This window comes from Schistocerca piceifrons, chromosome 1 (genome assembly GCF_021461385.2).
Source record: "Schistocerca piceifrons isolate TAMUIC-IGC-003096 chromosome 1, iqSchPice1.1, whole genome shotgun sequence".
Lineage (NCBI taxonomy): Eukaryota > Metazoa > Arthropoda > Insecta > Orthoptera > Acrididae > Schistocerca > Schistocerca piceifrons.
Genome location: NC_060138.1, coordinates 725,428,102 through 725,443,828, shown reverse-complemented (window position 1 = coordinate 725,443,828; position 15,727 = coordinate 725,428,102). Strand labels below are relative to the sequence as shown.

At 43.1% G+C, this 15,727-nt stretch overlaps 1 protein-coding gene across 1 annotated transcript in view; it reads left to right on the top strand.

Annotated features, from left to right (window-relative positions):
• Nucleotides 1-415: 415 nt before the first annotated feature.
• LOC124772622 overlaps nt 416-15,727 on the top strand; it is a 109,841-nt gene continuing 94,529 nt past the window's right edge. The window contains exon 1 of the mRNA XM_047249339.1: nt 416-509. Within this exon, the coding sequence (XP_047105295.1) occupies nt 416-509 (94 nt within the window). The remainder of the gene's footprint in view (nt 510-15,727) is intronic.

Sequence of the window (15,727 nt, the reverse complement as noted above, 5' to 3'; positions counted from 1 at the left end):
ATTAGCGTTTATTGGGCAGTATTCTTCAGCAGATCGCAGCAAAAACCTTTTCCCACCACTACCACTACCACCAGATTCGTTAAGTGAACAAGTGCCGATGTTCTGAACTGACTTGCTTTATAGTAGTCTTTCTCACATTTTTAGAACAGGAAAGTGAAAAGTGTGTTTAAGGACAAGAAAATAGTTTTAAGAAGCTAATACTTCTGCGCATCTGATAGAAAATGTAAATAATTTCATGGTGTTCCATGATGCTCCATAAGATTCCATGTAAATTGTATTTCTGGTGCAAAGATAATGGCGGTTCTAGATGTAAATTAGTGTTCCTTGCACGCAGTGACCACTTACACGCGTCGCTAGAAATGGACGGCGAGCTTTCGTTTCCTATCATCAGTAAGTGCCTGAGGAAGCTTCCGTGATGGAAGGCCACGACTATGACAGACGTCAGGTGGCAACGGCCGACAAGGACGAAAGCTTTGCTGACAGATCGACATCACTCAAGTCGCTTCAAGGTGCGTTCCACCAGCAGTTATTTTGATATGTCAGAAGAAGACGTTATATGGTCGTTGTTCAACAACAACTGCGTGATTCTTTAACTGTAGAGATAGGTAGAAAACACTGATTTCGATCCGGTCTGAAGGCTCGCCAATGATTTTCAGTTGCTAGAATTTAATAAAGCGTTGAACTGATGACATATGTTACATTACTTCAGGTATGCGGAGGGATGAGTGAGTTGTTTATTCATGGGTTTCTGGTGAAATTACACTTGAATTAGACAGACTCTCATGTTGTTGTTGTGGCTTCAGTCTGAATACTGGTTTGACGCAACTGCCACACTAGCATTTCATGTGTATGTTTCTTCATCTCTATAAGACTACTACAACAAATTTCCACTTGAATCTGTTAACTGTAATCAAACAGATCTGCATTCGACGACTCATTTGCGGGGGCAGGCAGTGTTAAGAGGTGGACGTGCGACCGTAGTGTTTCAATGTTGTTGTCATGAATCGCAATGGAGCAACGTCTCTGTATTAGGACGTTCTCCAGAATGGACAGTTCTTTTCCGGGTGACGGGACCTGGTTTTACCAATACGGACCTTCCACAAAACGACGAAGTGCAGATATTCACTTAAATAGTCAACGCCTTGACAACATATCTGACATTCAAGCCAATGTGGCCCGCGAATCGGACAACATCCCAAAGTAGAATTTTTCTGACAGTTTCACGTGGTTGTACTCGTATGAACGACGTAGAACATCTGAAGCATTAAAACCACCGTCTTAACTTTTTCTAATTTTTATTGATCCAGTCTCGACACTTCTTGGTCTGACGGGGTATGTAGATCACCGCACACATTAGACAGTATTTCATAATTTAAAAAGCTGGTGCTACCCTCGTCCTACATTTCTCAATAACAGCCACACCACGTATTACAAACACAGTTTAGATACTTTACTCTTAGAGTGCTGTCTAGTTCCTGTACAAGTTGGAGATTGTATTTTATCCTAGATAAAAAACTCCAGAGAAAGGATTACTGTTTTCAACAAAAACACACACACACACACACACACACACACATTCTCTCTCCCTCTCCCTCTCTCTCTCTCTCTCTCTCTCTCTCTCTCTCTCTCTCTCTCTCTCCCTCACACACACACACACACACACACACACACACACACACACACACACACACACACACTAGTGTGTCTCTATAGCCGTCCATAATCGCGAAGGTGATACTGGTGCAGGATTTTGTGCATGAACTGACCTCTCGATTATGTCCCACAAAAGTTCTATGCAATTTATGTCGGGCGATCTGGGAGGCCAGATCATTCGCTCGAATTGTCCAGAATGTTTTTCAAACCATCAACTGTGGTCCTGTGACATGGCACATTGTCACCCATAAAAATTCCATCTTTGTTTTGGAACATCAAGTCCATAAGACTGCAGATGGTCTCCAAGCAGCCTAACATAACCATTTCCAGCCAATGATAGGGTCAGTTTGACCAGAGATTCCAGTCCATTTCATATAAACACAGTCCACGCCATTATAGTGCTACCACCTGCTTGCAGACTGCCTCGTTGACAACTTGCGTCCAATAGCTTCTTGGGGTACACTCGAACCGTACGATCAGCTCTTACCAACTGAAACCAGGACTCGTCTGAGCAGGCCACGGTTTTCCAACCGTCTAGGATTCAGTCGATATGGTCATGGACCCAGGAGAGTCGCTGCAGGCGATGTCGTGCTGTCAGCAAAGGCACTCACATCGGTCGTCTGCGACCATAACCCATTAACGCCTAATTTCGCCTCACTGTTCTAACGGACACGTTCATCGTATGTCCCACATTGATTTTTGCGGCTATTTCACGCAGTGTTGCTTTCTATTAGCACAGACAACTCTAGACCAACGTCGCTGCTCTCGGTCATCAAGTGAAGGCCGTCGGCCACTGCGTTGTCCGTGATGAGAAGTAATGCCTTACCATTTGGCTATCTTGACACTGTGGATCTCGGAATATTGAATTCCCTAATGATTTCCGAAATGGAATATGTCATGCGTCTTCCTCCAGTTCCTTTCTACGTTCAAGGCCTGTTAATTCTCGTCGAGCGGCCATAATCGTTTCGCTGGGAATATCTTTATTTATTTATTTATTTGGTCTACCGAGTAGCATCTTGATTTAGCCAACAATAACACATAGTTACAATGTACATAAAATTGAGGAAAAGAAGACAGAAATGCATATTTACAAGTAGACAAAGCTCAAAACCGACACAGCTGTGTCCACTGTATTTTTGTAACAATTAGATTAAAAGGTAGTTAAAATTGTGTTGAGTTACAGTTCACACCACTGCTGAAATATCTGGAGATGCAAGACAGAAAAACAGAATATATACACCAATAAAGTCTACAGATTGGGCCTAGCACTCTTAAGAATCTTAACACTCACTTTACAAAGGCGAATGTCTTCGGCAAATAAAAGTGAAGTAGCTGGCTGAGGAAGCTGATATCCCATACTCGGCAACGTCTTCAGAAAGTCCGACCGATCGCAGTAAAATTTGGTACACATAAACATGATGTGGTTGAAATGGCTTCAAATTGCTCTAAGCACTATGGGACTTAATATCTGAGGTCATCAGTTCCCTAGACTTATAACTACTTAAACCTAACTAACCTAAGGACATCACACACATCCGTGCCCGAGACAGGATTCGAACCTGCGACCGCTCGGCCACAACGGCCGGCAAGATGTGGTTGACCCCAGCTTCCAACTCAGGATCACACTCACATGCTGGCGAAGAGCAAACGTTGATGCCATGTAGATGTTAAGGAAAAGAAATGTGATTTATCTCTAGGAATACTGAGTCGCCAGTCTGAATAGACAATCTCGTGTTTTTCGGTGTTGAGGAAGGTCTTATCTGCTGTCGAATGCCGCGAGTTGGTTGTCGCTGGACGTGTGGTGGTAGCCTGGCTGCGTGTGGGAATTAAACGCTTTCGTTAATCATTCACTACGATTGTGTGGTTCATGCTTAACTGTTTCCTTGATTTGGATCGCGAGGTTACTGTAACGTTCATGTGCTAGACACCCCTCTTACATATCAATATCTGTCTTTGTGGGCTAGTATGTTTCGAGGTTCGGTACAGGATCTGTTTGCTATCGATCCATCCCGTGACAGTTCATTCCGAGAAGATCGACATCGTACACTGACCTAGCAAATGTCATGGGATAGTGGGACACAGTGGCGCAGGTGCGATGTGTGACCAACACGCTCCCCCTGTGCCAGCTGCACTTGTGTAGGAGACGTTCTGGGAAGTGGTTCTGCAAGTGATTTGTGTAACATGCAACGTCTTCGTGAGTTGACGCCATTGGAGCAGCGTATGGAGGTCGGCACCCGCTGGTGCAGGAATTCGGCTTCACACGTTCAGCCGTGTCCAGAGATGCCTGAATGAGTGTGTCACAGTCCGGCCATTCAGCTACCCTCGATGACCGTGACAGGGTACGTCTGAGACGGATCGTCAGTAGTGATAGAATATTGCAACAAATCACGGCTCAGTTCAACACATGACGCGCCAGACGCGGCTCCCAGTGAAGAATCCTTAGGAATATGGGTTCCATGGGATATGAGAGCAGGCACCGCACACTGCTGCAAATGTTAACCCAACGTTATAGAGCACAACGGCTTGCATTTGCCGTCAGTCACCAGGGATGGCCGGCCTGGGTGGCCGATCGGTTCTAGGCGCTATAGTCTGGAACCGCGCGACCGCTACGATCGCAGGTTCGAATCCTGCCTCGGTCATGGAAGTGTGTGATGTCCTTAGGTTAGTTAGGTTTAAGTACTTCTAAGTTCTAGGGGACTGATGACCTCAGAAGTTAAGTCCCATAGTGCTCAAAGCCATCATCAGGGATGGAGGAATGGCGTAACGTAATATTGTCGGACGAATCACGATTTCAACAGCAGCATGTCGATGGATGCTACTGTGTGCGGCGCAGACCACGTGAATCAACGGATCCCGCGTGTCAAGAAAGTGTGGTCCGAATTTTGATAGTGTCTATGTTATGGTCAGCGTTTCATTTTCCTGGTATGAAATAGTCCCTCTTGTTGTTCTGGAAGGGAGTTTGAATAGTTCGCGGTATACTGAGCTGCTCGGGGACCATCTCCAACCTGACGATTCAGCGGTGTTTTTCTGCGGTGTTTCAAGAGGATAACGCGCTGCAACATCGCCCCCACATCGCCCGGTAATGGTTCCAGGAACATGTAGGATAGGTCCAAGGACTTAAATGGCCATCTCAGAGCCCAGACTTGAACCACAGCGAGCATATTTGGGATGTCATAGAAAGCGGGCTCCGTGTCATGGATCTTATTACATTCACTAACAGACCAGAACTGGCTGCCTCTCTGCAACCGATTCGGTGTCAGCTGCTTCCAGAGGACTACCGGCGACTTGTAGACTCACTGAAAAAAAAAAAATGGTTCAAATGGCTCTGAGCACTATGGGACTTAACATCTGTGGTCATCAGTCCCCTAGAACTTAGAACTAATTAAACCTAACTAACCTAAGGACATCACACACATCCATGCCCGAGGCAGGATTCGAACCTGCGACCGTAGCAGTCGCGCGGTTCCGGACTGAGCGCCTAGAACCGCTAGACCACCGCGGCCGGCAGTCTCACTGCAGTCCACGGGTCCAGAGCGGGCCCACGCGATATAGGTGCCTATCCCGTGACATTTGCTAAGTCAGTGTATTATTTTCTCCCACCTACGACTGGCGAAATGACACGAGAAAATCAGAGGAATTAGAGCTCAGAGGTTTATCGACAATGATTCTTCCAACGCGATGGAGCAGGGAAGGAATGAAAGGATAGTGGTAACAGAAGTAGTTTCCGCCACGAAGGTGGCTTGCTGAGTGCAGATGTAGAGCAATATATAGAGGAATGAGGATGTGTGAGCACCAGGTGGAGCTACACTGAGTGTCACAGTGTGGCCAGCAGCTCTGCCGCGGAGAGAGCTCGTCGACTGTGAGGGCTCAGCAATAACTGCAGCTCTGCCTCAATGAAGCAGCGGCCGACGGCGCGAGCGCTGAGTTGACGCCCAGTAGCGGCCCCGCCTGCGGCTGAATGAAGCCGCGTCCAAGCCTTGCCGGCCGGCTGCCTGCCACTGCGCAGGCATCGTGTGCGCGGCCCCAAACCGGGACGGGACGCCTAACGGCGCTTTTTATGGAGCTGCCTGCAGATATTTCGAAAGGAGGCGGCCCCTCCACGCCTCGCATTTCGACCCCGACTTACGGCCGACGTTACACGCCGACTAATTGGACGGCAATTTGCCCGGAATCGCCTAACCGATCTGATACAGTGTGCTTTAGTCGCCGCCGGCGGAGGCGGCAGGAAGCTCTACGTCTGTATCGCTTGCGACTGGCCGGAAATTCTTTTGACAGCTCGTTTGCAAATTCCAAAACTTGTACTCCGGGATGCTGGAGGCACTGTGTGATATCGTTTAGTGTTCAGTGCGACTGTATAACGACTGAGAGGTCCTGTGTGCGAGTCCATTATTCTTCTGGTCTTGTCACGGAGATACATCGTAAGATATCGACGAAGGTTGCAGAAGTTTTCTAGTTTATACCTATTTTTCTGAGATTTTCGAAAATTTTGCACTATTTCACATTTTCGAAAGGCTCTCCTCGGTCTACAAATGGAATGATAGTTTCTTGATTTTTCTTAAGGTTGGAATCCATTATGAAACGTAATGTCAGAACTGCCCCTCTGGGGCCTTTATTTTTCCTACAGCAGAACTGATCGTCATCTAACAGATCCCGAAGTCTCCTTTCCATTCTTCTGTATACTACTCTTGTCAGTAACTTGACTGCATGAGCTGTTAAGCTGATTATACGATAGTTATTGCACGTATCTGCCATTGATATTTTCGGAATTTTTTGGGTGTGATGTTTTTCCGAAAGCCTGGTGGTATGTCGCCAGTTCCACCGATTCTACAGATCAATCTGAATACCGTAGCCGTTTGGTTGACAATTCCCTCAATAATTTTTGAAATCACGATCTATACCTTCTGTCTTACTTGAGTTCAAGTCTTCCAAAGCCCTATAAAATTCTAATACTGTATCCCCTTTGTCTTCCCTTTCTTCTTGTACACAATCATCAGACGGTTCCTCCTCCCTTGTAGAAGCCTTCAGTGTACTCTTTCCCTGTATCCGCTCATTCTTCTGTGTTTGACAGTGGAATTCCAGTTGCAGGCTTTGCTTTTAATTCCACAGAGGGTTGTTTTGAATTTTGTTTTTGTTGAATCTGTCTTTCCGATGATCGTTTATTTTCTGATCTCTTCACATTTTTCGAGTAACCACGTCGCTTTAGCTTCTTTGCGCTTTTTTCTTATTTTATTCCTAAGTGTGATTTCCTTTGTTTTTCATTCTTTCGTCGAGTAACTGAAGTACTTCTTCTCTTAATCTTGGTTTATTCGCAGTTATTTTCTTTACACCTAGTTTTCTATCCACCCTTTATGATTGCCCCTTTTAGTGCCCACTTTTCTTCAACAGAACCGCCTATTGCGGTATTCAGCATCTCGGTATCTTCAGCCTTAGAGAACCCCAAACTCTCATCATCATTTCTCACTTGTGTTCACATTGATTCTTCCGGACGATTCTGTTAAACTCCAGCCTGTTCTTCATCATTACTAAATTGTGATTTGAGTCTACATGTGCCCCTGGGTACGCCCTATAATCCAATATCTGATTTCGGAATCTCTGTCTCATCATGATGTAATCCATCTGGAATTTTCCCCGTCTCCAAGCCAAGTATACCTCCTCAATTAGTCTTTCTCTTCTCTTAGTCCTATTACCGAGCCCATATTCTCCCGTAGCTCTTTCTTCTATTCCCTTCTATGCTACAGCGTTCAGTCACCCATGACTATCGTTTTTCATTTCCTTGTATGTACTCTATTTCACGTGGAATATCCTCATACGCTTTATCTCTTGGTCTTCTGCTTGTGACGACGGCATGTAGGCCTCGACTATTGTTGTTGCCGTTGATTTGCTGCCGATTCTTATGAGACTAATCCCATCACTGAACTGTTCAAACTAACTCACTCTCTTCTCTACCTTCCCGTTCACGACGAATCCTACTCCGATTACACCATTTCTTCCTCTGTAGGTCACGTCAGTGGCCTCCACTACATCTAGACTGAGCCCTTCATTCTCCTTTTCAGAGTTTCTAAGTTCCCTACCGTATTCAGACCTCACGTTCCATGCTCCGTCTCGTACAATGTTACCATGTCGTCGATTGTTCGGTCGTTTCCTCGTAGTTACCTTCTACCTGGCAGTTCCCTCACGGAGAACGGAACGGGGCACTAATCCGGAATCTTTTGCCAGTGACACGTTTTCAGTTACAGGTGAAATGTCCTAGGCGACACCTTATGTATCTTTAATACAGTGGTCTTTACTATTCTAATGCCGTTAATCACGGCTGATTTTTTAGCCATTTGGGGGCAGGTTTCCTCTCCAAGCGGAAGAGGATGCCCTGAACCTTTGCCCGCTCCTCTGCCGTCTTTCACGAGGCCGTTGCCACAGAGAGGGTGACTTCTTATGCTGAAAGCCTTCTGATGAATTTTATTAAAAATTTATGGAGAAGTTCATTTAGAATCTGGGCGATCTGATGACTTGCCAAGAATGCTACCCCTAGTCCACGCGTTTTTTAATTATTTGATTCTTTGTTTATAAATTTTTAATCAGTATTTTTTGTAGTATTTGATGAGTCGTTCGGTGGCCATGTAACTTCACTTCACATGGCCACACGGAAGGAATAAAATAATGAAAATTAAGAAGCAGATAAGTTGCACAAATTAATACATTTTTATATGTTATACAACGTTTTATTTTACTTGAAATACGTGTCTGATTACAACGCAATTTACTAGTGTTCTAACATAGAAACTGTCAAATCAAAATTTGTGAGCCTTAGGTAAAATAAATATAATGTTTTATCATAACCAACAGACAAGTCAGTCGAAATGACACAAGTAATTGGTGACACACTACGATGGGATAGCTAGAATTGTCTTCCTTAATATTTCAGTGTCACATAAAAATCCCCGCAAATGGACCTCAACTATTTGGTATGAACTAATACTAGATGACTCCAATGTAGGAAATTCAAGCAGACAGGAGGTGGGACACTCGCCGTTGGAAGAACAGGCCGTTGCGGTAGACAGGTGGTGGCTTTAAAATGGTAGGTTTAGCCTAGTTTTGCTTGCTTTAATTTTTTATTATGTATAATAACTGGTTTTCAACCATCTAGTTATTACTAGCTAACAGGAGCAGATATACACTCAGATCACATTGTAGTAGTGGTGATGACTAGGTTGAAGTTTAAAAGGTAAGTTAGGAAGAATCGATACGTGAAGATGGGGGATATGGAACTCCTAAGGAACGACGAGATGCGCTTGAAGTTCTCTAAGGCTGTAGATACAGCAGAGAGGAACAGCTCAGTAGGCAGCCCAGTTGAAGAGGAATGGACATCTCTAAAAAGGGCAATCACAGAAGTTGGAAAGAAAAACATAGGTACAAAGAAGGTAGCTGCGAAGAAACCATGGGTAACAGAAGAAATACTTCAGCTGGACGATGAAAGAAGAAACTAGAAAAACGTTCAGGGAAATTCAGGAATACGGAAATACAAGTCTCTGTGGAATGAAATAAATAGGAAGGGCAGGGAAGCGAAGATGAAACGGCCCCAAGAAAAATGGAAAGAAATCGAAAAAGAAATGGTTGTCGGAAGGACTGAGACGGCGTATAGGAAAGTCAAAATACCCTTCGGTGAAATTAAAAGCAAGGGTGGTAACATTGAGAGTGCGATGGGAATTCCACTGTTAAATGGAGAGGAGAGAGCGGCTAGGTGGAAAGAGTTCATTGAAGGCCTCTATGAGGGGGGAGGATTTGTCTGGTGTGACAGAAGAAACAGGAGTTGATCTAGAAGAGATAGGGGATCCAGTATTAGAATCAGAATTTAAGATAGCTTTGGAGTATTTACCATCAAATAAGGCAGAAGGGATAGATAACATTCCATTAGAATTTCCAAATTCATTGGGGAAAGTGGCAACAAAACCACTATTCACGTTGGTGTATAGTATATATGAGTTTGGCGACGTACCATCTGACTTTCGGAAAACATCATCCACACAATTCCGTAGACTGCAAGAGCTGACAAGTGCGAGAATTATGCCACAATCAGCTTGACAGCTCACACATCCAAGTTGCTGACAAGAATAATATACAGAAGAATGGAAAAGAAAATTGAGGATGTGTTACATGACGATCAGTTTGGCTATAGGAAAGTAAAGGCACCAGAGAGGCAAGTCTGACGGTGCGGTTGATAATGCAAGCAAGACTACAGAAAAATCAAGCACGTTCACAGGATACGTCGACCTGTAAAATGTAGAATGGTGCAAGACGTTCGAAATTCTGAGAAAAATAGGGGTAAGCTATTGGGGGAGACGGGTGATATACAACATGTACAAGAGCGAAGAGGGAATAATAAAGAGTGGGCGACCAAGAACGAAGAGCTCAGATTAAAGAGGGGATAAGACAGGGACGTAGTGTTTCGTCCCTATTGGTCAATCTGTACATCGAAGAAGTAGTGATGGATATAAAAGAAGGGTGGAAAATCGGAATTAAAATTCAAGGTGAAAGGATATCAATGATACGATTCGCTGATTACATTTCTAACCTGAGAGAAAGTGAAGAAGAATTACATGATCTGCTGAATGGGATGAACAGTCTAATGAGTACAGAATATGGATTTAGAGTAGATCGAAGAAAGACGAAAGTAATAAGAAGTAGCAGAAATGAGAACTGCGAAAAACTTAACATCAGGATTGATGGTCACTAAGTAGATGAACTTAAGGAATCCCACTACCTAGGCAGCAAAATAACCAATGACGGATGGAGCAAGGAGGACATCAGACGGAGATTAACACTGCAAAAAAGGGCTTTCCTGGCCAAGAGAGGTCTACTAGTATCAAACAAAGGCCTTAATTTGAGGAAGACATTTCTGAAAGCGTAAGTTTGGAGTACAGCATTGTATGGTAGTGAACATGGACTGTGGGAAAACCGGAACAGAAAAGAATCGAAACATTTGAGATATGGTGCCACAGACGAATTTTGAAAATTAGATTGACTGATAACATAAGAAATGAGGAAGTTCTGCGCAGAATCGGAGAGGAAAGGAATACGTGGAAGACATTGACAAGACATCAAGAAATTTCTTCCGTGGCAGTAGAGGGAGCTATAGAGGGAAAAGCTATAGAGGAAGACAGAGATTGGAAAACATCCAGCAAGTAATTGAGGATGTAGGTTGCAAGTGCTGCTCTGAGAGGAACAGGTTGGCACAAGAGAGGAATTCGTGGAGGGCCACTTCAAACCAGCCAGAAGACTGATGACCCAAAAGAAAAGTAAGACAGAACTTTAGAACAGAGGGAAAAGATGGACCACAGTATATTTTGTACAAACAGTGAGCATAGCTTTCGATACCGTTGTGATTCGTCGAATGGTACACGAAGAGTTTGGCTTTTCCGTTGATGTCTTTAAACGAGACTTGGTTACGTACCTGCCTATGTTTTACCTCTTTCTTTTCTTTTCATTACACACTCATCACAAACACAAAACTTCAGTTTGTTAGCGCATATTAAAATTATCCAAACGTCACAGCTAAACTCTACAGTCACGATCCACCGTCCAAAAAAACAATAATATAACGTGTACACAAATACCTTCCCAGGAATACAGATATCTTGTGTTGTTCATGAGGGTCACCCATTAGTACATGATTTTCCTTTCCACAGTCTGTCAACTTTATAATGCATTGCAAAATGACTGTCACTTTTCGTTATTCGCACACATGGTGTTTAAGTAGCATCTTTATTATAAATCAAATGCCTAGATCCACGTCGAGTAAAAAACTGTCACTTACTTCCAAAGGTTTTCCTTCGGCACCCACGCACAATTTGCAGCTGTTATTGCCATACAATAGTACATGAACCACATACTAGGAAACGATATAAATGATCACGTTAGTTAATATGTCAAGCGAACGTATTGAGAAACCTCTCTTGTTTTCCATATGTTGTTGCCTGCGCGCATTCTCCAACCTGAACGGCACATTTCAGAAAAAAAATAGACGTTTCTTGAAAATGCCACCAGCATCACACTGGAAGTAAAAGCTGTGCCGTATATACAGCAACAGTTTTAGGGCTGCTGTTGACTCTCACGGCTGCGTATTCTGTTTTATTTGATACCATCAACACACGCTGACAACAACACCTGTCGGCCTATCTACAACATTCCGTGACCTCAGGACCAGTTAAAGAATGATTATGCACTCTCTGGATTTTACGACAATGGTACTTATCGTCGCCGCCCACGCTGAGCGTAAATCCCTGACAGAGAGGGTAATATATTTCAGCCTCTTCCCATTTTGTGGTTCCCAAACAAGTCGACCGACGTCTATACCTGCCAGTCGTAAATTTTGTACGCGGTGCTCCAGCATACTTCTTCAGCCCGTGGAGGCTGCAAACACGCGGCCGCCTTGGATTAATGGCGAAGTCGCACGTGCTGCGAGCGTGCCCCAACTCACACACACACACACACACACACACACACACACACACACACACACACACACGCACACTTACTCGACATGATATTTTCGAACACGTACGTGGGATCGTAGGCAGAAAGTGTGAGAGACGAAACGAAAAGAGTGGTAATCGTTTTCTGTTACTGTACAGACCTGACGCCTAATTTGAATGAGATAAATATCAGCTTTTCACGAGCATATCTCTTGTACCATTCATTTGAAAAAGCAGAAAGAGACTCAGTTCTCCTGCTATCTGTCGGATATGCTTAGTATTTCTCGCACCATAGTGAATCTCCACATGTGTGTGTGTGTGTGTGTGTGTGTGTTTTGCAGTTCTCTGAATTTTCGAGTCGTACATTACACCTCTATGGAGACTGCGAGCAAGCAGTTTCACGGCTCATCGAACTCTGTGCCTTATAAGAAATACCTCTGCCTCCATCGCTTATCTTACGCAAATGGCGTGTTGAGAAAAGCAAGAGGAAATATTTCAGGAATCAGGCTGTAGCCTCAGCGTATGTTTCACTTCGTAGTGCTATACCCCTCTTCTTAACCGATCTAAAAGGTTTAGTAGCTTGTTGCCGATGACAAGGAACAAATCCGTGCTCGAGCATCTGTCCGCAACACACTTTTAATTCCTCACAAATATTCATCCCCGCGTGTACTTAAAGTGGAAATAAGTCCTCTCAGGTACAATGTCAAAGTAAACATCTCTAATTCTTTAATGCCTTATCAACTGGCTCCAATATGTAACGAGACGTGAAAGTTTTTCTGTTATCTTCACTGGAAGTACCAGCTCTTGTAACAGGAATGAACGTACCAGCTGTTGTGATCATCTAGACATATATCCGTATAAAGATTCTGGACACACAAATTTCAGTATCGGTGTCTTATGTCCAGACAAACACCTCTCAGTTGGGTATAAGAATGTTATCATCCGATCTTTGTGCGACTAATTCATCACGTAAGACATGTTGCCTGCGTATTAAGTTGTATCAACGAGCTGAGGGGTACATTACCTTTCCTGGCTTCGTACTGGGCATCTGTTTCACTATTTGTACAACGACTGGTAGTATAAGTCACAAATATTGTTTCACGAAGTCTATTGACGATTAAAAACTGAAACGCGCTGTGTCAATGTTCCACAATACTGTGTGATATTAACATGTGTGTTTCACATAGCATAAATCACCCTCAAACTCAAGAATAAACGGGTCGTAAACCCTTTACAGTGTCAGTCTGTAGGGTCACGTACATCAGGTTTGTACTTTCTCTTTTAATTTTCCCCGCAGTGATCAGTTTTCTGTTCATGGTACGGTATTTAAAGAGAAGAATCTGAGAACATGAGATTTTCGGTAACGTAAGCAGACAGACCTTTTAGAACCAAACAAGTTTCGTCTGAACCATTTTACATTTCTAGGATTCCTCTGCAAGTAAGTGGGATAACAATGAAGTGTGCTTATACTTCAGCACCATTCAAGCTGGTTGTAGTTTTTAATGAGTTCTCACACGCATCCAGACGTAAGACGGACTGCTTCGTCATGTGCACCGCAAGAAGTCCGCACACAGATATATATTTGTAAGCTACATGTACTATTCGTTTCTTGTCTTCTTGCTTAACAGAATCTTGGCAACCTTTGCTGATGAATCAAAACAGTAGTCGTGAGGAAAATTTCTAACAGTGTAAACAGTGTGATAAAAACGTGATGTGTTCACGCTGGATATTTAAAAGCAGTGATTTGCCTGCTGTCCTACGCCTTCAGATACAAGTGTGACTCTACAAAACCTAACTGCCACAGGAAGACAAAAAATGTCGGTCTCTGTGTTGAGTCGGCATTACTTATTCACTTCCCGTCTCTTAATGAAAATCACATTTCTGGAGCACACATTAGCGTTTTAAACGTTTTACGTGATTACTACTTAATAAATAGTTGCGCGATCTCTCAAATATTTCCCACTCTATTCAATAGCATACAACATGTCGCTGAAAACATAAAAAACTTTAGCGGAGCCGTTTGAAGTTTGGCATAAATGTAATAAAATGAAGGCCTTCCAAAAGAAGCCCCGGCATGGCCCAGTGTCTGGTAATAATATATATTTGGCTAACAGCAAAGAGTCCACGAACAATGATCATGAATCACAGATAACAGAATATACATTTAGTTGACGTACAACGGAATAAGCTTCCGTTTTCAGAACCAAATGGCAAGTCCACAATGAACTAAGACTCATCAGGCAGGGAGGATGTGACCATAACTCGAATAGCAAGGCGACACACATGTGGCCTCTAGGTGAAGGGGAGCCTTATACAAGGTGTACCACCTAATTCTGGCATCTGTAAGAAAGAACTTAATTAATTTTTATGTGACAATAAAATCGTTCAGGCAAAGCATGTTTGCTTGTGTAAGGTATGTCTGCTTACGTAACCGAAAATCATTTCACATAACAGAAAAAGCTACAGTGACCGCTTGTATTATCAGAATAAGTCTAAGGTAATATTTGCGCCAAAATAGATCAGCATGAGACAATCACTGAGTGAGGTAGGTCAATGATGTGCACCGCAGGAGTTGTGTGTGGAAGATGGCGGTTCGAATCCCCGTCACGCCATTTAGTTTTTTCGTTATTTCTCTAAATCGATTAAGACAGAAGTCGGGATCGGTACATTAAAAAGCACACGATCGATGACTTTGCCCGTCCGTCCCAAAAACAAGCTTGTGCTTCGTCTCTAATGCTGTCTCGTCATTGGAACATTAAACCTCAATCTTCCTTCCTATTTTTCTTCCTTCGTTACATATTCAGTAAGTCTATTTTTAGATCTAATAAGAAATTACAAAATAAAAGTACATTAAGTAGGGGAATGTTGCGATTGCTCTCTTTTGAGAATGGCGTAAACAATAGTTAGGCGGCGCTAGATTCCGCGGAGGGTGGTGTTAGGCTCCGACCGACACACAGTTCAAACGACCACAATAAAAGCACAAAAATTCTCATATTCTATGAATTTTTATTCTATACTTCACATAAGAGCTACAATAGAGCTCGATCGCTAATTGGTATGATATATGTAGCAAAAACATACCTCAATTCCACTTTAAACAGGCCAATTTTTTAGAATGAACACTATCTTTCATGGAATACTAGCTTAGCTCCTGCTGTTTCGTTCGCGTAGGTTGTATGATCTGCAGAGATTCTTTTGCTTACCTTGAATCGATTTTTTGTGTTGTTCTTAAATTGTAACATCATCTAAATTTTCAGTATAATTAGTCAGTTAGCTGCATGGTCTTTTCGGAATGTGCTTCAGACCGAAAAGCGATTTTGATCGCTGGAGTCGGAGGGCTTTGTTAATCATGACTTTACAGATCTTGATGAGACTTTTCTACAAATATTACCATCCCCTAACGCACAACTCTTTAGAACCCAAATAGGAATTCCCACAGATTTACCTTTAAAAATGCTTTAATAATGAAATATTTTCATAAAACACTTCATCCGCTGTTTCACCACCTTAGGCGTTAAATTTAATAACTGAAATACGTACTTTTTATTTGTAACCAAGAAGTCAAATACTAATTTTCACAGGTGTAGCTTTAAAAATGCTTTCACTCA